Raw genomic sequence first — 26127 nt, 5'->3', positions numbered from 1 at the left:
CATAGCTTCAATTCAAATCTTCTGTATGACTCCAGGAGTAGTGGGGCTTGATTTACAACATATTATCCCAGTTTGATTGTGCAATTGCTACAGATTTATTCCATTTTATTCCATAATTTTCTCACTGGAATTTAGAGTTGCCTTATCATAACTTCAGAAAGGGAAACTGATACGCTGTAGAACAGATGGTTTCGGACCTCCACTTTTCCAAAGCTCTCCAGCATTGAGAGTTTTCCTTACTTTGAGTCTGGGCAGACTCATTGATAGAGATCAAATATATTTTCTTCACTTATTCAGACGTGGGAGTCCCTGGGTGAGGCCAGCCTTTATGCCTCATCTCCTAATTTCTCTTGACCAGGCTGCAGAGAATACAACTGAGTCACTTACTCAGCCCCATCAGAGATAATTGAGTTAAAAAAAAACCAACAGTATTATGGATATGAAATCACAAACAAAGCTAGGTTGAATAAGAACAGATCTTCTTCCCTAAAGGACATTCTGACAATCTGCTTGGTTGATGGTTGCCAGTATGGAAATTTTCTTTGGAATTTAAGATTTATTTAATTCACGAAATTTAAATATCCCAACTGCCATTGAACACATATCTGAGCTGTAGTCCAGGTGGCTGGATTACCAGTTAAGTAATCATGAGGGGCATAGATAGGGTGAATAGCCAAGGTCTTTTCTTCAGGGCACCAGAGTCCAAAATTAGAGCGCATAGATTTAGAGTGAGAGAAAGATTTAAAAACGACCCAAGGGCCAACTTTTTCACGCATATGTAGAATGATCTGCTAGGGGAACTGGTGGAAGTTGGTACAATTACAATATTTAAAAAGGCATCTGGATGGGAATTTGGATAGGAAGGGGTCAGGGGTATATGGCTCAATGTTGGTAAATGGGACTAAACTGATTTAAGACTAAAAGGATTTGTTTCCATGCTGTATATCTCTATGGCTCTTAAGTAACATAATCACAAAGCCATCACATCTGGCTTCTATAACTTGCCAAAACTCCATTGTTATTGTATTAGGTGACTACCAGGCTTGTAGGTGAAGCCAGAGGGACCTAGGTCTTTTACAGTCTTCCAATTTCAGTGCTTGTGCACAATGCAGTTTGAACAATAGAAGAATTGTTTATGCAACAAATAAACAAATCTCATATAGGTTTGTTGGCCATCACAAAATTGCAGCCAACTTCCACTTCCTAGTTCCTTACCTCTTAGGGTCTTCATGTGCTGTACAGCCATCCTAAGCACAGTGAGCTTGTCCAACTTCCGTGACATGGCATTGCATGTTGGCACCATCGATGCCAACTCATCGATAAAACTGTTCATCTTATCTCGACGCCGCTTTTCAATCTGGCTATGAGCCTCTCTGAAATGTGAGCAATAGAATGTAATAACTCTCCTAGATTCAGCTTAATAGACAGTTGCACTGTAAAATGATTTTTGGTGGATGCACTTTAATTGATATTTTACAGAATAACAGGATTCAATCCTTTTTAAAATGCTTTGTCAACATGTTCTTATTGGAGGTGGGGGGGCGGTCACTGGACCTGAAATGTGACCTCTGCTTTCTCCTACGGATGCTGCCAGACCTGCTGTGTTTTTGCAGCAATTTCTGTGTTTGTTTCAACATTTACTGTCCATTTCCAGCCCAAGAAAATGTCAGAGAGGTTCTTCATCCTCCAATGTGTATGTTGACACACACTGCCTCGGAGTCGTTTAATTATTGGCTACCCTGCCAGTTTAATCCATTTGCTTCCCGATTTTTTGGGGAAATTTCTATTGCAATTTCCCAGTTATTCTTTTTATTCCTCAGAAGAACAATCCCAGCTTCTTGAGTTCTGATTCTGAGCTTTAAAAATACAGTACAAAGAACTGGAGGATTACCTGGCATTTTTGACTTTGCCGTGTTGATCTGTACATTCCATCCTAGATAAGAGAGATATGTAAAATTATGATAAAACCCATCATATTCACAGAAATATTTTGGTGGACGCATTGGCTTAAGTTGTGAAAAATATTTGAAATTTAGATTTGCAAATGGAACTGATTGACACCATTCAAATGATCGGGTTCACTGATTTAAAGTAAGCATTCGCCACTAAACCAAGGCTGCGCTTAGAAAAAAAATGACAGGTAGGACAGGTCATGAGGATGGTGCTGAGCTGGAAGGTTGGAACTGGGGTAAGGTGGGGGAAGGGGAAATGAGGAAACTGGTGAAGTCCATATTGATGCCCTGGGGTAAAGGGTTCTGAGGCGGAAGATGAGGCATTCTTCCTCCAAGCGTCAGATGGTGAAGGAGCGGCGATAGAGATGGTCCAGGACCTGCATGTCCTTGGCAGAGTGGGAGGGGGACGTTGAAATGTTGGGCCATGGGGCGGTGGGCTTGATTCGTGCAGGTTTCCCGGAGATGTTCTCTGAAGCACTCTGAGGAGACATCCAGTCTCCCGAATGTAGAGGAGACCGCACCGGGAGCAACGGATACAATAAATGACATTGGTGGATGTGCAGGTGAAACTTTGATGGATGTGGAAGGCTGCTTTGGGGCCTTGGAATGTAAAGGACAGGGTGGGGGCTGTGCCCAGGTTTTGCAATATCTGCGGTGGGAGGGGAAGGTGCCAGGACAGGAGGGTGGGTAGTTAGGGGGCATGGACCTGACTAGGTAGTCACGGAGGGAATGGTCTTCACGAAAAACAGAAAGGGGCGTGGAGGCAAATATACCTCCGGTGATGGGGTCCATTTGTAGGTGGCGGAAATGTCGGCAGATGATGTGATTTATGCTGAGGTTGGTGGGTGGAAGGTGTGGACCAGGGGTTTCTGTCCTTGTTGCGGTTGGAGGAGTGGGGCTTGAGGGTGGAGGTGCAGGACGTGGATGAGATGTATTGAAGGGCATCTTCAGCCACATGGGAGGTGAAATTGTGGTCTTTAAAAGGAGGCTGCCATCTGGTGTGTTCTGTGGTGGAACTGATCCTCCAGGGAGCAGATGCAGCGGAGGCGGAGAAATTGGGAATATGGGATTGCATTTTTGCAGGAGGTAGGGTGGGAAGAGGTATAATCCAGGTAGCTCTGGGAGTCAGAGGGTTTGTTGAGTTGGTCCTCATTTAATGGAGATGGAGAGGTCTAGGAAGAGGAGCGAGGTGTCAGAGATGGTCCAAGTGAATTTAAGGTCAAGGTGGAATGTGTCGGTGAAGTTGATGAATTGCTCAACCTCCTTGTGGGAGCACAAGGTGGTGCCAATGCAGTCAGCGAAGGAACAGGTGGAGAGTGGTGCCGGTATAACTCCGTAAGATGGACTGTTCTATGGAGCCAATATGTGGTCGAAGATGCCCTCCAATGCATTTCAACAACATCCCACACCTCCACCTGTGAACCCTACCCCTCCAACTACAAGAAGGTTAGAGCCCCTTTCACCCCATTAACCTTTGCATAAATCGCATCATCCGCCGACATTTCCACAACCTACAAATGGCCCTCCTGATGAAGGGCTCTGGCCCGAAACGTCGAATTTCCTGTTCCTTGGATGCTGCCTGACCTGCTGTGCTTTAACCAGCAACACATTTTCAGCTACAACCTACAAATGGACCCACCACCAAGGATATATTTCTCTCCCTATCCCTATCTGCTTTCCGTAAAACCATTCCCTCCGCGACTACCTGGTCAGGTCCATGCCCACTAACAAGCCTCCTGGCTCCCTCCACTGCCACCACAGGAATTGTAAAACCTGCGCCCACACCTCCCCCCTCACCTCTGTCCAAGGCCCCAAAGAAGCCTTCCACATCCATCAAAGCTTCACCTGCAATGTCATTTATTGTATCCATTGCTCCCGATGCGGTCTCCTCTACATTGAGGAGACTGGACACCTTTTTGCAGAGCGCTTCAGAGAACATCTCCGGGACACCCTCAAGAATCAACCCCACCGCCCCATGGCCCAACATTTCAACTCCCCCTCCCACTCTGCCGAGGACATGCAGGTCCTGGGCCTCCTCCATCGCTGCTCCCTCACCACCTGATGCCTGGAGGAAGGTCGTCTTATCTCCTACCTCGAAACACTTCAACCCCAGGGCATCAATATGGACTTCACCAGTTTCCTCATTTCCCCTTGCCCCACCTCACCCCAGTTCCAACATTCCAGTTCAACACCGTCCCCATGACCTGTCCCACCTGTCAATCTTCCTTCCCAATCTGCTCCACCTTCCTCTCTGATCTATCGCCTTTACCCCCACCTCCATCCACCTACTGCACTCTCAGCTACCTTCTCCCCAGACCCACCCCCCTCCTATTTACCTCTCGACCGCCCCCTGCCCCTAGGCTCCCCGCCTCATTCCTGATGAAGGGCTTTGGTCTGAAACGTTGATTTCCCTGCTCCTCTGATGCTGCCTGACCTGCTGTGCTTTTCCAGCAACTCACTCAACTCTGATCTCCAGTATCTGCAGACCTCACTGTCTCTTATTTCAGAGGGCAGTTAAAAGTAAACCACATTCTTACGGTGTGGAGTCACATGTAAGTTAAACCAGGTAAGGTTGAGAGGTTTTCTTCCCTAAAGGTCATTTTAAGAAAGCCATCTGGTTCACTAATGACAATCAATAGTGGTTACATGGTCACCATTAAGCTAGTTTTGTTTTATTGGATTCAAATTTCACCACCTGCCATAGTGGGATTCAAACCTATGTTTAGGTACGTTCATATGGAGAACATATTTTAATATATTCTGCATTTGTTTCCCACAAACGTGTGAGATTTAAATCTGAACTGAAACTGCCTCTTAAATGGCTTAAGCACAGGCAACCTTGTTGTCTTCTTGCTGTTCCAGATTTTGGAGATAGTTTTCCTGCCAGCTTTCACATTAGTCAGGTATTAATTTGTTAAAGGAAAATAATTTTTGGATAGCCTGAACGAGGTACCTGAGGGTTTGATTTCAGGACCATTGATTGGTGTTTATAATTGACTGAATTGTTTAGGCAGTACAATTTAGAAGTTCATGGGTTATATAAAACTTGATAATGTCATAAACAGTGAACAGAATAACACACTTCAAGAATGTGAAATAGACAGACACAATTTTTAGTGTAGTTAAATGTGTGACTGTCTTCATCCTGATACCCACCTTGGCAAGGAAGGAATGAGAGAGGAAATGCAAAGATACTTTCAGCAGCTAACATCTTCTCCACAGTTTCTCCATTCACAGATAAAGCACACCTTTGGACCACAGCCCACCCCTCCACAGCCTGACCCAACAGATTCAATCAGCTCCCCAGTCATGAGCATGAAAAGTGAAGAAGCTAACGACAGTGAAGAGGAGCTAGGGGTTTCCTTTTTTTGTCAGTGATCTTCTTATGGATATTAAACCACGTGAGCTTTGCCTTGTCTTTCGATTACTTAAGTGATTATGAAGATTCCCTGATCAAGCTAACATCACAACAGCCAGATGGCTTTGTTACATTTAACAGCAGAAGGGGAGCAAAAGCAGCAAAGAATGCTGCATTCACCTAGCCTGCTGCTGCTGCACGCTCATGTGTGCTGGTATCCTCCAGCAACTCTGGAAGGATGGAAGTCTCCTCAGCTTTATTAAGTATTTAACTGCCCTTATCCAAGAAATCAGATTTCTCTGGAGTGGTGTGCAAGGACAGACTGAATTTTGTTTTCAGGTTGGACTTTACTGAAGGAGCTTTTGGAGAACTGGCTTGTTTCCACTCAACTTGGAGGGGATGGACTGGTCACTAAGGCCTGTGGATTTAAGAACTCTCCTGGGGAATTTTTTTCCCACATGGAAGGATTCATCAAATTCTATCTACTGTAACGGACTAGTAATTTATTTTTATAATCATTGTATCCTGTGTGTCAATGACTTGCTTAGATGCTAGCTGTCAGAGTCTTATGAAAGCTGGCAGTGCCATTGGTTATTATGAAATGATAAAAGGAGGGGATGAGAACGTGTATAGGGTGTAAGCAGGTAGGGAAAGAGTTAAGTTGAGTTTTGTGAAACACAAGGTTCAGCTGAGCAGGACTCAGATCAGATAACAACTTACAGTTAATAATAGGGTGCTGAAGGCAAGGGCAATGGGTTAACAAGGTAGAAAAGCATTCATTATGTAGAGCCATTTAACAATATTGGAAGCATTCAGCATATAAGGTCAGTTTAACAAAGTGAAAAGTATTCATTGTGAAGCCAGTTAAGGTTAAGAACATTCATTGCGTAACACCAGATGGCTTAATCTTCACTATTGACACTCGTTGATTGTAATGGTCACCTAATCAATACATATGTTGTCTTATCTAGATCCTCCTCCCTGTAAAATTACTATTAATTCATTAAGAAACTGCTGTTCCAGAGTGAAGACCTTGAACTCCTGCCTCTGTGCACATAGGCGATTGTGCTCTCTCCCTCCAGAGCCCGGAGTAAAAATGAAGGAGGTAAAACTATACTGTGTCTCTGAGCGTTTTACCTCGACTGAGCGGGGGATCCCAGTCAACATGAGGAGCTACCTTCCTTCATTTTTTTTTGTGGGGGTTGGGTGGAGTGCTGATCTGTCAAAGACTGTCACAGAAACCCCAGCCTATTAACTTGGAAGAAATGCTGCTCTGATTGATGAGCAGGCAAGGGGATGGGGATTAACTAGGTTTGTTTTGGATGAATTTCAGTTCAGGGAGTGTTTAGCTGAAGCACCAGCCAGAAAAGCTATGAATTAGTCAGGTGCAGGGGTAACAAAAACATGATGCCATTTCCAGGGATGGTTTAACATTCACAAAGTTTTATGGATATTTTTTGTTTAGTTTTGTTGACAATTTGTTGGAAGATGATAGTGGGATGGGTGCCAGTGGAACCAGAATTAGTCAGGTTCTATAATTGGAAGGATGATCAACTTATTTTGCTATGTTGCCTCCTGGGCAATGTAAGCAAAAAAGTCAACCTAGCAATTTCTGCTCAGTGTCATAACAGGGAAATTACAGCATTGTTCCAGAACAAGGAAGCTTAGCAGGAGGTGCCATTTCTTGATTGCCATAGGACATTTTACTATGTCAAAGTGTGCAATATAAAAGCAAGCTGCTACTTTAACTTATATCCAACACAATGATATGTCCCCATGTTATTAAACAAAGTATCCTATGCCTCAGGACAATGGAGATCTGCAAATTACTCAAGTAAAAAGTGCATGAATCAATAAGAAATTGAGCAAATACATCTGACTCACTACTACTATCCAAATTTTTCACATGAGGTGTATTTAAGGTTGACCAGAAACAAAACAATTAGCTCTTCTAAAGCATGAAGTGTCAATTTTAAAAAAAATCTGATTATACCTGTTGTGTTGATCCTCTTTGTCAGTGTCCATCCCATCTCTGAAAGCAATACAAACAAATAGTCTTTGGAAGGCTTTCCTCAGTTCCAAAATGCAAACAACAGCTACAGAATTATTAGTCTGTCCAAGCCTAACACTCCCATCTCTTATTCCAACGTGACTCATGGAATTTTTCAGCAAATAGAACCACCCAAAGCAGAAGGGCTCTGTGCATATTTGCACAAGAGATAGAGGGAAATATAGGGACAAAAGTAGCGTGGACAGTGGAATAAAAGGGCCATGGCAGAAGAAAAGTGATCCAGGCAGACATTGCAAGCGAACAAGCAAAGAATCCAAGGAAGCGTGGGCAGATGAAAAAGGGAGCCAATGGGCGAGATGCCAAAAGGGAAACCCAATGAATGTTGGGGTGAATGGGGAGGGGGAGGCACAGATCAAATCAGAAGGTAGGAGCAAATGGACAAATGAAGGTTTGGATGAGAAGATGGGGCAGAGTGGACAGAAAGAGGGCACACAAGCTAGGGAGAGCGAGTCCATGACTGAACACGAGGAGTCAAGAGCTAGATGTTCTGTATTCTACGTTAAGGCTGAATAACAGACTTGGATCAAAATTCATGAAGAAGGGCTTATGCCCGAAACGTCGATTCTCCTGCTCCTTGGATGCTGCCTGATCTCCTGTGCTTTTCCAGCAACGCATTTATCAGCTCAAAAAGGTGTAACACAATGATGAGGTAGTATGAGTCAACTATATCCCTTTGTTCTACAAAAACAGCTTGTTACGACATTTAATGAAAACACCAACCTTACAGTGTGGGGTTGACTATAGACAATGTTTAAAATCGAAGCACCAAAATCCCATGACCCATGTCCACACTTGAATAACCTCTTAATACACTTTCCTACATCACAGAAGTGGTAAACCTTCAAATATACTTCACTGGCTGTAAAGCACTTTGGGACATTGAAGTGGTGGAAGGCGCTCTATAAACACACCTATCTGTGTATCAAGATGATTCACAGTTTACAAAGTCATCTATTACATTGTATGAACTATCACTTGTTAAAAAGGTCTCTACAGTACAGATGAAATTTCACAAAGATTCTATTTTAGGTATTTAGCAATAATTCAAAATAGCACAATAACAGTTTGAGAACTTGAAATAGACTCTCAAAAAAAAAACACTTTTTAAAAGGCTGGTTAATAAAAATCAGTAAAAGTGATCAATTTGTCATTAAAAATCTTACTGACATCATTCAGTGAAGATCAGCCCCCTCCCTTAACTAAGCCTATTGTGACTAAAATCCAACATCCAGTGACTCCCAGCTACATCAAGCCTTCATGGAAATAAAAAAGACCTAGCACTCACTATATTAGTGAGAGTTTATAACAGGAAACAAATTTTCCAAATAGAAAAATGTCTAATTACTGACTGGTCTGTGGAGTGGCTAAATAGCTAAATCTGTGAGTCAAAATCTAATAGATCATAAAATGTCAGAGCTCAGAAAGCACTCTGTTTGATCGAACTAAGTGACTCATTAGTGTTAAAAAGACTCTGCTCTGGTGCCACTTACTGATCAATTTGAAACAACTCATTACACCATCCTGTCTCTCTCTCCCCAACTCCTAGCTTTCTGAAGTGGACATGTGCTAAGTTGTTTCATATTTTCAAACTAAAAGCCATCAAGTCTGAGAAAAAAAAAGGACAATAATCCTTTTACTTCTGTGACAAATGAACTTACAATGGCTTAAAATGCTAGATAATATAGTTACTTGGTCAAACCATTCAATCACCATTTTCAACTAAACCCATTTGATACCAGAACTCAGTCATTTCAGGTTCTACAGTTCTTGAGTAACTACCTTCCCCAGTGAGGTCTATGATTTGGCTCAATGGGTGACTGTCATGACTTGGGCTGTATTCCTTTGTTCTGGATTTTCCACAAGAAGAAATAGCTTCTCGAGGTCTATCCTATCAAACCCCTTAACATTCTGAACTCCTAATATTACACTGTTTAGAAAATGTGCCAATTTATTTTCTCAGATGCAAAGTGAATGACCTACACATTTATCCACACTGAACTCTTAACTACTATAGTTTTGCATATTTACTGTGTTCTTTTCTAACTTCCTACATCTACCAGAACTACATACTGCTCCACTACAAACATAGAAATTAGGAGAAGGAATGAGCCATTCAACCCATTTGAGCTTTCTCCTTCATTTAATAAGATCATGGCTGATTTGATTGGAGTTTCAATTCTACTTTCCTACTCCCAATACCACTCGACTCACTTATTAGTTTAGAATTTACCCACTTCTGCCTTAACAACATTCAACGATTCAGCCTGCATTGCTCTCTAGGGAAGAGATCCAAATACACATGACTTTCATGGATACATTCTTCTCATCCTCACCTTAAAAGGAGGTTATTTATAAACTATGTCCCCTAGTTCATGTCTCATCCTTCCAGTGTCCACACTGTCAAGTACCTTCTGGATCTTTCAATAAGATCACCTCTCATTCTCCTAAGTTGCAAAGGATACAAGGCCAGCCTGTCCATCATTAAGCAAGCTGCAACCTACCCCAAGTCCAGGTATCACTTGAATGAAACTTCTCTGAACTGCTTCTAATGCACTGACATCCATTTTTTTCCCCAATATGGAGACCAAAACTGCATACAGCACCCAAATGTGGTCCAGCCAATTTTCCATACAATGGTAGCAAAACATTATGATATTGATGTTCCATTCTCATTACAATTAATGACAACATTCTATTTACCCTTCTAGTCACTTACTGTACCTGCACATTAACCTTATCTGATTCATGTTCAGGACATCCAGATCTCTCTACACCTCAGTTCAGCAATTTCTATTTCAGTAACATACCTTCCTATTCTTCCTTCCAACGTGGGGGAGTTTCGATTTTCCCATATTTTACTCCATTTGGTAGATGTTTACCATCTTGAAACCAATTTATATTTTTTATAGTCCTTATGCAGTCTTCATAAAATACTTTCAAACCGTTTTTGTGTCATTAAGAAATTTAGCAAACATACACTCTCAGTCCCTTCACCCAATCATTGATAATAAATTGTAAATAGTTGAGGTTTCAGGGTTGATTCCTGGCACTTCACTTCCCACATCTTGCCAAACTCAAAAAGTGCCTGCTCTAGGTTATTTTAGTTAACCAATCTTCTTTCCATGCTAATATGTTATTCCCAATGCCATCAGGACTTATTTGTGTAGTAACCTTTAATGTATTGATTTGGTGATACTGGTGTTGGACCGGGCTGTACAAAGTTAAAATTCACAAGACACCAGGTTATAGTCCTCGAGTAAAAAGTGAGGTCTGCAGATCAGAGCTGAAAATGTGTTGCTGGTTAAAGCACAGCAGGTTAGGCAGCATCCAAGGAACAGGAAATTCGACGTTTCGGGCCAGAGCCTTCCTGATGAAGGGCTCTGGCCCGAAACGTCGAATTTCCTGTTCCTTGGATGCTGCCTAACCTGCTGTGCTTTAACCAGCAACACATTTTCAGACCAGGTTATAGTCCAACAGGTTTAACTGGAAGCACTAGTTTTCAGAGCGCTGCTCCTTCATCAGGTGGTTGTCAGGAGCGCTGCTCCAAAAGCTAGTGCTTCCAATTAAACCTGTTGGACTATAACCTGGTGTTGTGTGAATTTTAACTTTGATGTATTGCTTTGTCAAATGTCTTCCAGAAATCTACATGTAGCAAATTCACATCTTCTCCTTTATCCATGTTGTTTGCAACTTTTTCCAAATAAATTCAACATATTAATCAATCGTGATTTATTTTTAACAAAATCATGTTGACTCTGCTGGATCACAATGGCACTGTTTGAATGCCTTGCCATAATTTAATAGATTTCCAGCATTTTCTCTATGACAGATGTTGACTGGTCAGTGGATTCCTGCTTTCTGTCTCCATTCTTTCTTGAATAGGAGTCACAAACACCACTTTCTAATCAGACCAGACATTCCTGGAATGTAGCAAATTTTTGAAACTAGAAACCAATGCATTTTCTATCTCAACAGCCACTTCTTATAAAACCATGATTGCTGTTGGCCAAGACCTAGCCATTAATGTCTGCTTATCTCCTGTCCTTCGTTCAAAAACAACACTGGCTATGCTTCAATTAAAGTACTCGGTTGTTGAGCACTTGGAAACTCAAAGAGAACTACGATATAATTGCAAGCTCTTCCATAAAACTGGTCACATCAAAAGTGTGTGCGTGCGCAAAAGGAATAATTGACATTCAAGCCAATTGTTATAAACTGGAATACATGAATAATCAATATTAGTTCTTAACAAATTGCGCATATGTAAGCTGCAATCTTGAAATGTGACCATAAAAATCTATTATTCTAACAACAGAATCTCTCAGTTTAAAAAATTCAAAATTACTCATGCAACACTTTAAATACACAGGATGATGGTCTGATGTAGCGTGGCTTATTTTAAACTGACATCTCGATCAAGCTGTTATCCAATTCTAAGCTCCTGAACTCAGAGTGGTGGTATCTTCTTAGGTCCCATGGTCATCTTTAAAAACTTCCAACAGCTTCATAAATGATCTTGGTTGTGCCCTAATTCAATGTCACTGAGAATATCGCAGGCTATTCTCTCCAAGAAACAAAAAAAACAAAAAAGCTGGAGTGCCTTTGACATTATCCCAGAGGGCTGTGCAGCCACCAAAGTAATTTTTGAAATGTTGGCAGGACAGTGTAAGGTAAGAAACACAGGACACATAAGCTCCCACAAATAGTAATGAGACAACCACCAGATAATTTTTGTTCTTTGTGAGATTTTGATGGAAGGATTTATATTGGGTAGAACACCAGAGACAGCTTCCTTCCACTTCTTCAGAATAATGCCTAGAATCTTTTACAGTCATGTTTCCTTTCACAGCTGCCATTTCTGACTGTGGCAGCACCAGGCAGGGGAGTATCAACTTAGTGATGCGCCCATGTTTCTGGAATTAGAGACGACCCACTTAATAGCTAAAACAAACTAACGAACATCTGAAATAAATATTTACATTTATGTTGGTCTGGATTCCCAAACAGCAAACCCCACATATAGCCCCTATGCCCATGCAATATATTTACCATCCCTCACCCTTTCTGCATCTACCCCAACCACCCCATCACAAATAGATAACAAAAGACATTGAGAAGTGGAAACACTCAAGTAGATTCTATAATGAAGAGGGAATTTCTTATTAAGAATCTGCTGCAGAGAGGTTGTCAAACTGAAGATAAAGCCATCATTATTTAAACTTACTGATAATCTGTGGAACTTCCTTTGCGCTTCCGGTTAAAGTCCATGCTTGCTGTGCCCAAGGAGTTCAATATTAGTCCACTTGGATCAGATGAGATAAAATCATTTATTGTTGAGGAGATGTCCATATTTTGGTCTGCCATTGGATGATCTGGAACATTTTAAAGTACAGAATTACAGTTACCTTCCAGGTCAACATACCACCTCATTATTATGCATTTCACATGCGCACCCCCCACCTCACACCCCTACCAACTTCCATCAAAACATACGCAGACATCCTCACAAAAGAACCAAATTGACGCCTAGAAGTTTAGATGGGGAGAGTTCAAGGTGCCCGACTGTCACCTTAGAGTCTCCACTAAGTGCTCAGAGTGTCCTCAGGCATCACCTTATCACAATATCTTGAAACCAAGAATTTGCATTATGTAAAATGAGAAATCAAACTGGTAAAACCCACATCCCCTGCCTCTCTGGGTGTAGAATGCACCATCCAGACCAACATTTCCACGAAGTACTGAGGGAGTGTAGTTTTGTTAGTGGTGTCATTTTTTGCATGAGGCAATAAACCAAAACTTGCATAAATATCAGTGTGATGAACCAAATGGCATGCTTTGCTGCTGTTAAATTTCTAATGATTGTCTTACTTTCCAATGTGTACAGAGAAACAAAGCCACCATTAGAGTCTATCCAAATAAAAGACGGTCTTACCTCCTTCCATTTTCCCTTTGTCCATTTCACATGGTGGGAAGAAAGAAAGACTTGTATTGATATACAGAGGAACTTCGATTATCCGAATATCGGATTATCTGGCAAGATCGCAAAGTCCCGATGGTTGGCTAAACTACATAAGCCAGCATTTGATTAACCGAACAATGTACTCCCTGCCTGTGTCCTTCGGATAATCGAGGGTCCTTTGTAGTGCCTTTCACATTCCTGGGATGATTGCAAAGCATTTAAAACTAATAAAACATTTTATTGAAATACATTCACTCGTAATGGAGGAAATGTGACAGGTAATTCACGCACCCGCTCTCACAAACAAATGTGCAAATGACCAAATAATTGATTCTTATGCATTGAGAAAGGGTACAAACAACAACTTGCAATTAAAGAGCATTTTAGGGAAAGGTCCCAGGTGAGTTATGGCCCATGTATTAATGGTGGAATGATTAAAATTTGGAACATGCAAAAAAATGGGCATTAGAGGATCTATGATTGTCGGGTTGGAGGAAATTACAGAGCTAGGGAGGGGTGAGTTTGCGGAAAAATTTGCAAACCAGAATGAGAACTTTAAAACTGATGCTTTCCTCGCCTAAGAGCCAGTGTAGATTAGCAAGAATTGACATGATAAATGAATGGAACGTACTGAAATAAGCACTGGCAGCAGGATGTTTAGAGAGGAGTGTACTTTATGGAGGGCAAAACATTGGCTCGGAAGTCATTGAAGTAGTCAAGTCTGGAGTGGAGATTTGAGGGCTTCACGAGCAGATGAGCTGAATCTGGGAGGGCATGGTCAATTTTAAATGTAAAAGTAGACACCATGTTGAGGTTGTACAGGACATTGGTATGGCCTCTTCTGGAGTATTATGCCCAGCTCTGGTTGTCTTGTTATAGGAAGGATATTAAGCTGGAGAGGGTTCAGAAAAGATTTACCAGGATGTTGCCAGGAACGGAGGGTTTGAGTTATAAAGAGAGCCGGGCTAAGCTGGAACTTTTTTTCAAACTGGAGTGTAGGAGGTTGAGGGGTGACCTTATAAAGGTCTATAAAATCATGACTGGTATAGATAAGGTGAATGGCATATGTCTCTTTGGAGGCTTCAAGACAATGGGGCATTGAAGGAGAGAGAAGGAAGATTTACAAAAAAAGACATGAGGGCTTTTTTTTTTACGCACAGTGAGTGGTTTGTATGTGGAATGAACATCCAGAGGAAGTGGTGGATGCAGGTACGGTTACAACACTTAGAAGATATTTGGATACACACATGAATAAGGAGGACTTGGAAGAATATGGGCCAAGCACAGGCTGGTGGGACTAGTTTAGTTTGGGATTATGGGAATTGTTGCATTGAAGGGTCCGAGTCCATGCTGTATGACCCTGAGTCTAGGTTAATCATTATGACGTTGAGATTGGAGACTGAAATATCAGCCTCGGGTCATCCAAGATATTAAGCCTACAGTTTGGTCAAGCCTCACGTAGATTCCAGGAAGGGAACAGAGTCAGGTGACAAGGGAATAGCATTTGTGGAGTATTAATACATTCAGTTTGTTATTAAAAATGGTATACAGAAGCCTTCAAAGGACAGCTGCATGAAACATTTTGTCATACATTCTAACAATGTAGGTGTCCTTGGCAAGGTCGGCATACAACTAAGGAGTTAGCTAAACCATTTCAAAAGACAGCGGATATGGAATTGGAGTTTGCAGGAAAAGCAGCTGGAGGCAAAAGAGCATGTGCGTAAGCTTCCTGAAACACTTTCAACCAGAATGGACTGCCACAGTGCGGAACTGGAGTCACATATACACCAAGTTAGGCAAGAATGACGAGTTCCCTTCCCTTCAAAAGGACTTCAATAAACCGGTTTTGTTTTTACAATCATCCAATCACACTTTAACTGGCCAGCTTCTTTAAACAAATATTTTGATTATTGTTTTATATGAATTTAGTTCTCAGAAAACCATGGTGGGAGCTGAAATTACATTGTCGAGATTATTAGTCCAGGTTTCAACACATCCTGACATTGCTCATACCCGATGGAAGGGGGCAGTATTGGAGTACAAGGATAGAAAGGATTGCTTGGAGGAAGAACGGTTGGGTCCGTTCTTGGAGCTTTCACCTCCTGAACTTTTGCACCCCGACCACATGCACATCTTGGCAATGCCAAGGAAACAGATATTTCATTACCTGGTTGGCAGTCAGGAATTTTTTTTGCCCCTCTTCCTCCCATGCCTGATTTTTGTATTCCCACCACTATAAATTTACTGTCCCTCTGATTTTTGTTCTAGGTGGCTCACATTACTATCCTGAAGATTCAACCAGGAAATTCTGGAGATTTGGCCATTCGACACAGAGTTTCACCAAGACTATGTTAGAGTTAACCCACATATAGGTTCCCTTACAACATGGGGAGCCATCATCGGTGTCTGACAACCGATTGTAATGATGTAGTGTTTGAAAACAGGTACTGTTCCTCCCAGACTGACACCTACTATTCAATCATAGCTAGCCCGAGGTGGTGATCATGGGCAGAGGTTAATCCACCCTATCTAACTGGATTGGAGGGAGGGACATCTGGACTACTTTGCAGAGCTAGAATATGGATGCAGTAACAAACACCATTCTCGCCCTCCTTTTCAAAAAAAAATTGAAGGAAGATTTCTGGGAAATTCCTCTCTTGCCAAAATCAACCAAGTCCTAGGTGACAAATGTGATGGGGAAAACAATTATAGTTTGACATTGAGGATATCAACCAAAGGAGGAGAGAAAGACAACAAAAGCTATTTGTACATAGAGCTATTGAAGTACTAAAACAACAGAGTCCTGATTCAGAAGACAAGGAAATATAAGACAGAGAGCTGAAATTTATAAGACTATAAGATTATAAGTTCAGCATTAGGCCATTTGGCCCATTGAATCTGCTCCACCATTCAATCAAGGCTGATATGTTTCTCAGCTGAAAATGTGTTGCTAGAAAAGCGCAGCAGGTCAGGCAGCATCCAAGGAGCAGGAAATTCGACAGGCATAAGCCCTTCATCAGTCAAGACTGCAGTGCTGGATAAACACAACAGGTTAAGCAGCATCCGAGGAGCAGGGGAATTGACGTTTCGGGCATAAGCCCTTCATCAGGAATGGCTTGAAACGTTGTCTCTCCTGCCCCTTGGATGCTACCTGACCTGCTGTGCTTATCCAGCACCACACTCTCGACTCTGATCTCCAGCAGCTGCAGTCCTCACTTTCTCCTCCTGATATGTTTCCCAACCCCATTCTCCTGCCTCCTCCCCTTACTGATTAAGGATCGATTTCTGTCTTAAATACACTCAATGATCTGGCCTCAACAGTCTTCTGCAGCAATGAGTTCCATGGATTTACCAGCCTCTGGCTGAGGAAATTACTCATCTCATTCAAGAGGATAAACTGACAACCAATAATATCTGGCTGTTCATATACCGCACTAGTTAATAACATTGAGAAAACACACTTTTCTATTGTTGTAAAGGAAGCAAACTCAGAAACATACTATAAAGCCATAGTTAGACACAGATTCTGTTAAAGCTCCAAAGACTATGATCTCCACCGCCTGGAAAGACAAGACCAACATGTAGGAACACTACCAAGTCACTGAGTTCCCTCCAAGTCACACACCATCGTGGTTTTGATGTACATCACTGGTCCTTCATCATTGCTGAGTCAAAATAATGGAAATCTATCATGTAACATATTTGAACACGTTCATTACATGGAATTCAGTGGTTCAAGGCAGCAGCTACCACCAACGGGGGTAACTAAGGATTGGGTGATAAATGCTCAATATACCATCCACATACACATCCCAAGAAAAATGACATTAAAAGAATGATTAAACTCCATACATTTCCAGCTGTCAGCAAATGTTTCAGTACAGATTTATACACTAAGTTTATGGTATTACTGTAGCAGTACTCAAAAGTTCTTGCATAAGCTGTACACACTCAAAAATAGAACATGGTTTCTTGATAACAATATGTCAGGGAGCTTTATGAGAAAATAAAAAAAAAACAAATTACCAGAACCAAACATGTTGCCAAGATACATTAAAGGCCATCTGAATACATGCCATGTAGGCGACTTCCTGATTAAGTTCCTTTGTGAAATCTGAGCAAATGCCAACAGTGGTGGCCTGGAAACAGTACAGTTTATCTCGTAGGTTGCTCCGTTTCTTTCTGTCTATTTGTGCAGCAATCTAGTCATTCTAAAAGCAACCAAACCTTCAGCATGGGAGGAAGAGGGCAAAAAGAAAAGGGAATTCACGCAGCAAGACCTGATTTTCTCATCGCTCGATTGTTGAAGGTGCAGTCATGTGACTGGCTTAATCATACACCAAAGCTGATTACATGGTGAGGCTAACACCTCTACTAAGCAATAAATCAAGGTCAATCCTAAAGTAGGTCAGATGAATCAGCTGCTGGAGAAAGAATCGGTGCTACCATCACTGTTAAATTAACCCTTGTCCCTATCAATAAGCTTTGACAGATGATATTAAGCTTATAGATCTGACAGAGTTAAATCTAGATACACAAATCAATACAAGCAACAATGCAGGATAATACAGCCATGGAAAAAAGGAAACAAAGCATCGAAGTTCACTTCCAAGAAGATAATTAAAAAGCAGAGAGGATGTGTTAAGTTTGCGTCAATCCTTTGTTAGATCTCATACAGAGTACTGTGCAGAGATCTCCAATGTTATAAATTAGATTAACAGCCACCAGGGAAGGTGCAAAAAAACGTTATACAAGCCTAATACCAGAATTAGGAGTTTAAATCCATCTGGAAAGACTTGTTACAAAAGAGAAGGTGGGGAGTAACCTTTGGAGGTGTTCAAAGATTATGAAAGCATTCGATACAATAAACTTTGGGAAGATGTGGAGAAGAGAGAGATTTGGGGTTCATAGGAAATCACTGAATGTTAGAGTAGTACAAAAAAAATTTCATCAATTTTCTTTGTTTCAAAGGGGCTGAAATGTAAAATGTTGATATTATGAACTCAGTAGATTCCACTGGAAGCACTGTGTACATTCTGGGCACTGTACTTCAAAACAAATCTATTTGCCCTGGAGGGAGCAGAGATTTATCAGAATGATATTGTGAATAAAAAGGTTATATTATGAGAATAGACTAAGTTTGAACTCCCTTAATCAGAGAAAATCAATAGAGCTGTCCTTGAGATGTTTAAGACACGAGAAGAAATGGACGGTTTTCCTTTATGAACCTTACTTCCTTTGCTGGGGTAAAAATCATGGCAAGGGGGCATCATCTCAAAACTTGAGCCAGTTCATTTACAGGTAATGGCAGGAAGACTTTCTTCAAAAATAGGGGCAGTGAAAATTAAGGGTGTTGGGCCTGGTGGGGGTCCATTGATAGTTTCAAAACGGAGACAGTTAGATGTTGTCAGATAGGAATAATGAGGCTCACAGGGGCAGCTGCTACATAAATGGACAATGGAACAGCCTTCAGGGGCTGAACTACCTCTTGCTGCTCCCATGAGCAACAATTTCAAAGAAGCGCTATTAAAAGGAAAGCAAATTTAAGTGATGCAGCTATTACTGCATGAAATACCTAAAAGCGTACAAAAAAAATCGATGCTTAATCTTGTACACTTTCCACAATTACCTTGTGACAATGTGCAAGCTTTCATGATGAAAACATGAACTGTAAACAAAGAAAAGACATTGAGCAGTTTTCAGATTATTACATACTGAAAAAAATCAATGGTGTTTCTTGGAATATCGATCAGTGCTTGTACAAGTAGGTGAGGAGTCAAATAAGTGGGGAAGTAATTGGGCAGAGAGATAGCCTGAATCCCTGTGTCCTCGGGACATTTGCAAACTAAGGTGCATGGATCCATGTGGAACAGAATTTCCCCAGTTCTTGGAGGTCAGTTCCCTAACTTTGTTTCTGACAGAAAGTTTCAACCAGTACAATCCTGTTGAAACTTGGCAACTTGCAGCAAGGGATTTTATGGTCATTTAAAATATGATTGTGACCATAGGAAGAACTTGCACTTTCATTAACTTCAAGTGCCTCAAAATTCTTTGCAGTCAATTAAAAACTTTTTCAAAGTGCGCTTATGCATTGGTTGTAATGTAGGAAATACAGGAGTCAATTTGCATAAAGCAAGCTCTCACAAAAAAGCAATTTGATAATAACAGATAGTCAGCTTTCTAAATTTGTAAGTATTGCTTGAGGGTTAAACTATTGGTCAGGACAACAGGGAGAATGCTCCTGCTGCTCTTCAAAGCATCCCATGGAAGTTTATGTTCCCAACTGAGTGACAGAGGCCTCGATTTAAAGAGTCATCTAAAAAATGGAACATCCAAAGATGCAGCATTCATTGTACAACGTGTCAGATATTTGTACTCAAATTGCTGCAGTTGACCTGAATCCATGACCTATCAGAAGGGAGAGGGAGCTGTCTATTGCACTATGGCTGACATCAAACATGACTAATATGAGCGTCTCACAGCGTGCAAGCATTTCCCTGGGAATATCTAAAGTAGCTCAACTTTGAACTTAACCTGCAGCTTTTTTTTCCGAATGACATTCTGATTCCCAACATCCAACCTCCCTACACATCCAGAAATCAACTGATTATTCACTGCCTTCACAAATATAATACATAAGAAATAGATCGACAAAACAGAAGCAATGAGCTTACCTGGAAAGCAGCATTGAGGGTTGGCAATATCAACATAGAGATAGCTTTCATGTCAATTCATTTGGCATTAAGATTTCCCTTATCTGTGCCACACTATATCACTCAACTCCTTAACAAAACAAATTAGAGCAGGAAGCTGCAATATCTTTGATTTGTGAAGACGGAGGGGAAGTATGATATAGAATCATACTGTATGGAAGAAAGCGTGGCACATCAAGTTTGTACCATCAAAAATATAAACTCGTCCCACTTTCAAATACTTGGCCCATAGCCTTGAATGTTACGACACTTTTAATTTTCACCTAAGTCCCAGGCTGTGCATTCTGGATCATTACTACCGTCTGAGTGAAATGTTCTTCCTCAAATCCCCTCTAAACCCCCTGCTTTTCTCTTCAAAGTTGTGCCCTCTTGTTAATTTCACCTTATCCATGCCCCTCGTGACATTATGTCAGGCACCTGTCCCCCACAAACCCCTCCCTCATTCCTCCCACTCCAAACAAACCAGTCCAAGCTTATCCAGCCTCTCTTCATTACTGAAATGCTCCATCCGAGGCAACTTCCTGGAAAATGTTCTTTGCATCCCCTCCTGTACAATCACATCCTTCCAACAGCATGGTGACCAGACTGCACACAGACTGCTGTGGCTCAAACAAAATTCTATACAGCGCCAACATTACCTCCCAGCTCTTATAATCTACACCTCAACTGATAAAGGCAGGCAAGTACCCTGCATGCCTTCTTAACCACCCTATCAACTTGCCCAGCCAACAACAGGGAGCTGTAAACAAGCACATTAGCCCATTCCCACTCTCCCTACCTTCCCCTCACTTTTGATAGCCCATTATGTGCATTGTGAACTTGCCTTGGAAATAAATTTATTGACTACCCAGGTGATTATAATGGTGGTTGGTATTTAAAAAAGGAATAAAAACACACAAAAGAAAGTCACAGTGATTGAGCAATGTTCTCACTGCTAAATTCAGTCGGGTGTGAGAGCACTTCTACATAATATTAAAAAAGGGAAAAAAGAAAAGATAAATCATGCAGAATTCAGGGATCAGGAGTATGAGTAGAAAGGTAGAGTTGAAGTCCAAGGTCAGCCTTGACTGTACTAATGACAGTATAGGCTTTACAGGCTGTATAGCCTAATCCGATCTCCTGTATTTGTGTTTTTTAATTATGAATGGTAAAGTGAAATGCACAGGTATAAAAAAGTGAAACAGCTGAAATTACAACATTCAGTGTGGTGGGTGGCCAGAGGAAACACTGATGAGAGAATCAGTTGTTGGGAAAGTGGTCGTAGAGTTGATATAGGATGGGACCAGGGTTAATAGCTGACCTTCCATGGCATTCCCCAGAGTTACATGGAATGCTTTGGAATTTATAGCTCAGGAAAAGACCATTAATCCCAAATGGTCCATGCTAATGTTATGGTCCATGAGAAACTCCTCCATATCAGTATGTCCTTCTCCCACATATGATTATCGTGTTAGGATCATCTGGAATGGCATAGCAGGCTCAGGGCTGTATAATATACTCCTAATCATTTAAAAAAATTTCTTATTCTAATAAATATTCTTTTGGGTAGAGAATTCTGCACGCCTCTAGGTAAAAAAAAAGTTTCTCATAAGTTCTTTACTGCATTTATTAGTGACTATCTTATAAATACAGCCTTAGCTCTGGTCGCCCACAAGCGGAAACATTTTGATAATTTTTAAAACTTTACTCCGGTGACACCTATTTTTCAGACACCCTCCAGAGATCAGTGTCAGCTCTCATTCTGTGGGTCATACCCTTGCTTCCAAATTCCAAGTTCAGGTTAGGTCTTGAGCACAAAAAGCAAGGCTGACACTTCAGCACAGAGCTGAGATATGGTCCCTTTTCAGGCAGGATATTAAACTGTTTGCTGGGCAAACATCAAACAATTTTGAAGATCAGCAAAACTCTTCTCCCCGAGATCCTGGCCAATATGTAATCCTCAAATAAACTTCACAAAAACAGATTACTTGTTCATTATCATATTGTGGTTTGTGGAGGTTTGCTGTGCACAAATAGGTTGTCATTTTGCCTACGTTATACAGCAACTACACTTTAAAACCAAGCTGTAAGGAGCTCAGTAGCCATGAAAACACTATATCAGCAGTCTTTTTTTTATTGCTGTTATGGATATTTGACTATGAACATTTTCAGCACCTTTTAAGGTCATAACTCTTAAACAGCTTTACAGATTTGTTTCGCAGAATATTTACAACTTTTGGATTTTATCCCAGAAACTAAAACACCCCTTAGGTTATGGAAGTGGCTGTGACTGACTGCAGCCTCTAATGGCCATCACTAAAATTACCTTGAACTAGTTTGAGTGCCTAGTGGTGTTTGGGGGCTAGCGGGAGGGAAATTGTAGAGAGCAAGCAGAATGTATCTTCATAGAGTAACCTCTTCAAAATATGTTGGACTAGCTGTAATGATCTCCATTGATTAAAATTGATGGACAAATTTTAAACTGATTACGAGTAAGGCCTCAATCTTAAAAGATGACCAGTATTTTTTTTTGCATGGTGTGGAAGCATTTTACATGTAATGAAGTTTTCTTTCAGTCACTATTAGAACAAAAGTGGTAAATGTTCCCGTAAAAAAAGTCAGAGAATACTATTACCGTACCAAGAATACAGAAATGAGAGGAAATATCCCACTCAGTTAACACATACAAAAATCACAACACTCCTGACTGAGCCTTAACCGTGCAGCAGTGAGATACATCAGGTTTACAAAAGGTGTTTCATATGCAAACACACAGACCTGACATACTTGCTGGGGTAGGCATTAGCAACAAAGGTACACTTTACATAAAAAAATTTAAAATAACAATATATTTTCAGTTCACAATGCAAAATGGGCAGAAATGCACAACTCAATCTCAGAATATCAGCCCCAAATACGAGAATCAGACTTAATAACATGGCAAAACATTCTAAAATGCTTCATACTAAACCATGCAATAGATTATCAAAGACAGGAGGCCAAAAGTTCATCAGACGCAGGTTTTAGAGTATTTTAAACGAGGAAGAAGAGGTATAGAACTAAATAAATATTAGGGGGAATATTCCAGGTTATTCCAGCTGAAGTTTATAAATGTAATAAATGAAATGCTAATCAGCTGTTTATGAGGGAATTTAAAAAACATACAAACATGATACAGCTTTAAGACCACCAAACATGTAAAATAAGGCATTTGCCATTTTCCATAGCTATTTATAGCATTTAACATTTGTCAAATTCAATGAGGTCAGAAAAACATGGTTACAGAAGTGAATCCAACATAAGGTACAACATTTACCACATAATAGACCACAGAACTAGAGGGCATAGATTTAGGGTGAGAGGGGAAAGATAGAAAAGAGACATAAGGCAACTTTTTCCACACAGAGGGTGGTACATGTATGGAATGAGCTGCCAGAGGAAGTGGTGGAGGCTGGTAAAATTGCAACATTTAAAAGGCATTTGGATGGGTATATGAATAGGAAGGGTTTGGAGGGACATGGGCCGGGTGCTAACAGGTGGGACTAGATTGGGTTGGCATAGACGGGTTGGACAGAGGGGTCTGTTTCCATGCTGTACATCTCTATGACTCTAAAAGAAAGACTGTTCTATGCTGTATTGTTCTACGTTCTATGGTGACATAGTGGTAATATCAGTAGACTAGTAATCGAGGCTCAGGTTAATGCTCTGAGGAACACAAGGTCAAATGCATCTATGGCAACTGACAGAATTTGAACTTTGCTTATAAATCTGCAATATAAAACTGGTCGCTGGAATATCAACCATGCCAACTTTTGCCAATTGACAAAACAAAAATAAAACCAAGGCTCTTTAGAGAAGAAATGATCTTTTAACTAGGGAAGGAAATCTGCCATATGTACTTGATATAGCCTACATGCAACTTCAGACCTATAGACATATGGCTGATTCTTAGCAGCCCTCCGAAAAGCCTAGCATGCCACTGTTCAAGGGCAGTTGGTGGTGGGCAGCAGGCCTTGCCAGGGATACCCATGTCCCTTGAAAAGAATAAAGGAAATAAAATCTATACCCCAGATGCTAACTTTTACCTTTTTTAAAAAAAAACAGAGGGACTTGCATTTCAACATTATTTGTTTAGTTTTAATTTTGGCATATACATTTTATTTCTGTCACACCAATCCAAAACACCCCATTGATCTGCAACAATGTGCATGTACGCAGGAACTTTAATAGAGTAAAAAGTTTCAAGGTACATCACAGGAGCATTATTAAGTGAAACGTCAGGAACTATTAAATAAGGTGACCCAATGTTCCATCAGAAAGTGCAGGTTTTGGGAAATGTCTTGAAAGGTGCTAAGACAGACAAAGAGGTTTTAAGAAGGATTTCCTGAATTTAGGGCCTATTCAGCAGGAGGCCAGGATGGTGAGGGCAAAGTGAGCTGGAAGAATGCAAGATGTCAGTATTAATGGAGAGCAGAGATTTCGGTTGGCAAAACCTTGCATCAATGACTACTGGATCAGACACACACGCACACAAATACAGTATCAGACCACAGGAAACAAAATCACAAACGTCATAAATAAAAAGGGCATTTCCACCACTCCAAATTGCTTGATTGCACGAAGTAGCTTCTGAATGATGCAGTGCAAGTTGAAAGTTGTTTACTGTTAAAAAGATAGAGAGAAAAACGGTTCATTTGTTATGACAGGAAGGGAAAAGCACCAATGCTAACCTCTTTCTGCTCCGATTTGTTTCCTCCCTCTTTCGAACTGAAAGCAATGTCTGCAGAGGTGTAAAATAGGTGTAGGGGAGATGCGTGGGGAACAAGTGGGGATGCAGCGAGAAGGAAGTGGGGATCCATTGGCTCCAGTTCCAGGTGAGTGCAAACTGGATTAACCTGTAGATCGAGAGTGGGGGAGAGAGAGTATTAAAGCCCAACCCCCGCAAATATCTGCAGCCTGAGCTGCGGCAGTGGGTCACTCACCTTGCAATGGGCGGGGTGCTAAAAGGTATTCCCTCCTGCGGGTGTACTGCCTTGTCGCCGGCTTCTACACCTCACTCCTGAACCTGGACCGTCACCGCCACCGCCACGGATACAATGTCGCAAGGTTCCACTGACCTACTTCCAGCCGCTGACGTAACCACTGACCTGGATCCTCTGGAGTCACACCCCCGCTTCCTGTCAATCACCGCCCCCTCGGTGTACAGCTCAACCACTCGGCTCACCGCACCGGCAGCCGCACCAATAGGGGAGCGCCTTTCCGCCACCTCCCCTTCGGGGGTGGGAGACGGCGGACTGGACCAATCGTCGTCCGTCACCGTCTGGCCTCGGGCCAATCAGAGACGCCCACTTCCGTTGATTGGATGGGTGGTTAAAAACACGCGCAGTGAGCCAATCGGAGCGCGGCTCGCGCGGACGGCTCGTGAGTCCGCGGTCGACCAATCCGAGCTTCCCTTTCATCACCGGCTGGGGAAGATGCAGCGGCGGTGGTCGCCATAGCAACGGGCTGCAGGATGGATCCAGAGAATTAAAGAGAGAGGTGGATTGGAGCAGCAAGGTCAGAGTGGGTCAAAGGGAAAACAAGCTGTACCGTTTGGGGAAAAAAAAACACCCAGATACGTTAAAGAGTTTGTTGATGGGACTCTGAACACAGGTTTTTAGATTAGATTCACTACAGTATGAAAACAGGCCCCTTCTGCCCAACACTGACCCTCCAAAGAGTAACCCACCCACACCCATTCCCCTCTGACTAATGCACCTAACACTATGGGCAACACAAGTTTATTAGCAACTCCTAAAAGGGAGTTGGATAAATAGTCAAAGAGCAAACAAAATGCACGAGCGTGAGCAAGCCTGCAGAATCAACTCTTCGAAAGAATTAGATTCCCTACAGTATGGAGACAGGTCCTTCAGCTTAACAAGTCCACACTGACCCTCCAAAGAGAAACCCACCCCCTATGTTTACCCCTAACTAATCTACCTAACACTATGGACAATTTAGCATGGCCAATTCACCTAACCTGCACATATTTGGACTGCTAGAGCACCCAGAGGAAACCCACGCAGACAATGTGCAAACTCCACACAGACAGTTGC

The 26127-nt window shown here is 41.6% G+C and overlaps 1 protein-coding gene across 2 annotated transcripts in view; it reads right to left on the bottom strand.

Annotated features, from left to right (window-relative positions):
• Window positions 1-25184, bottom strand: part of LOC132824469 (basic helix-loop-helix ARNT-like protein 1) — a 56415-nt gene extending 31231 nt beyond the window's left edge. The window contains exons 1-5 of one of the 2 annotated variants that reach the window (XM_060839016.1): window positions 25015-25184; window positions 12606-12753; window positions 7304-7342; window positions 1892-1933; window positions 1216-1373 (exon numbers count right to left, since the gene is read on the bottom strand). In XM_060839016.1, coding sequence (XP_060694999.1) covers window positions 1216-1373; window positions 1892-1933; window positions 7304-7342; window positions 12606-12745 — 379 coding nt within the window. In that variant the 5' untranslated portion in view covers window positions 12746-12753; window positions 25015-25184. The remainder of the gene's footprint in view (window positions 1-1215; window positions 1374-1891; window positions 1934-7303; window positions 7343-12605; window positions 12754-25014) is intronic. The other variant, XM_060839017.1, reaches the window with a different exon arrangement.
• Window positions 25185-26127: the final 943 nt, after the last annotated feature.

The sequence above is a fragment of the Hemiscyllium ocellatum genome, chromosome 18 (genome assembly GCF_020745735.1).
Source record: "Hemiscyllium ocellatum isolate sHemOce1 chromosome 18, sHemOce1.pat.X.cur, whole genome shotgun sequence".
Classification (NCBI taxonomy): domain Eukaryota; kingdom Metazoa; phylum Chordata; class Chondrichthyes; order Orectolobiformes; family Hemiscylliidae; genus Hemiscyllium; species Hemiscyllium ocellatum.
Note: the sequence above shows the minus strand (reverse complement) of the source record. Positions and strands in the feature narration are given on the sequence as shown.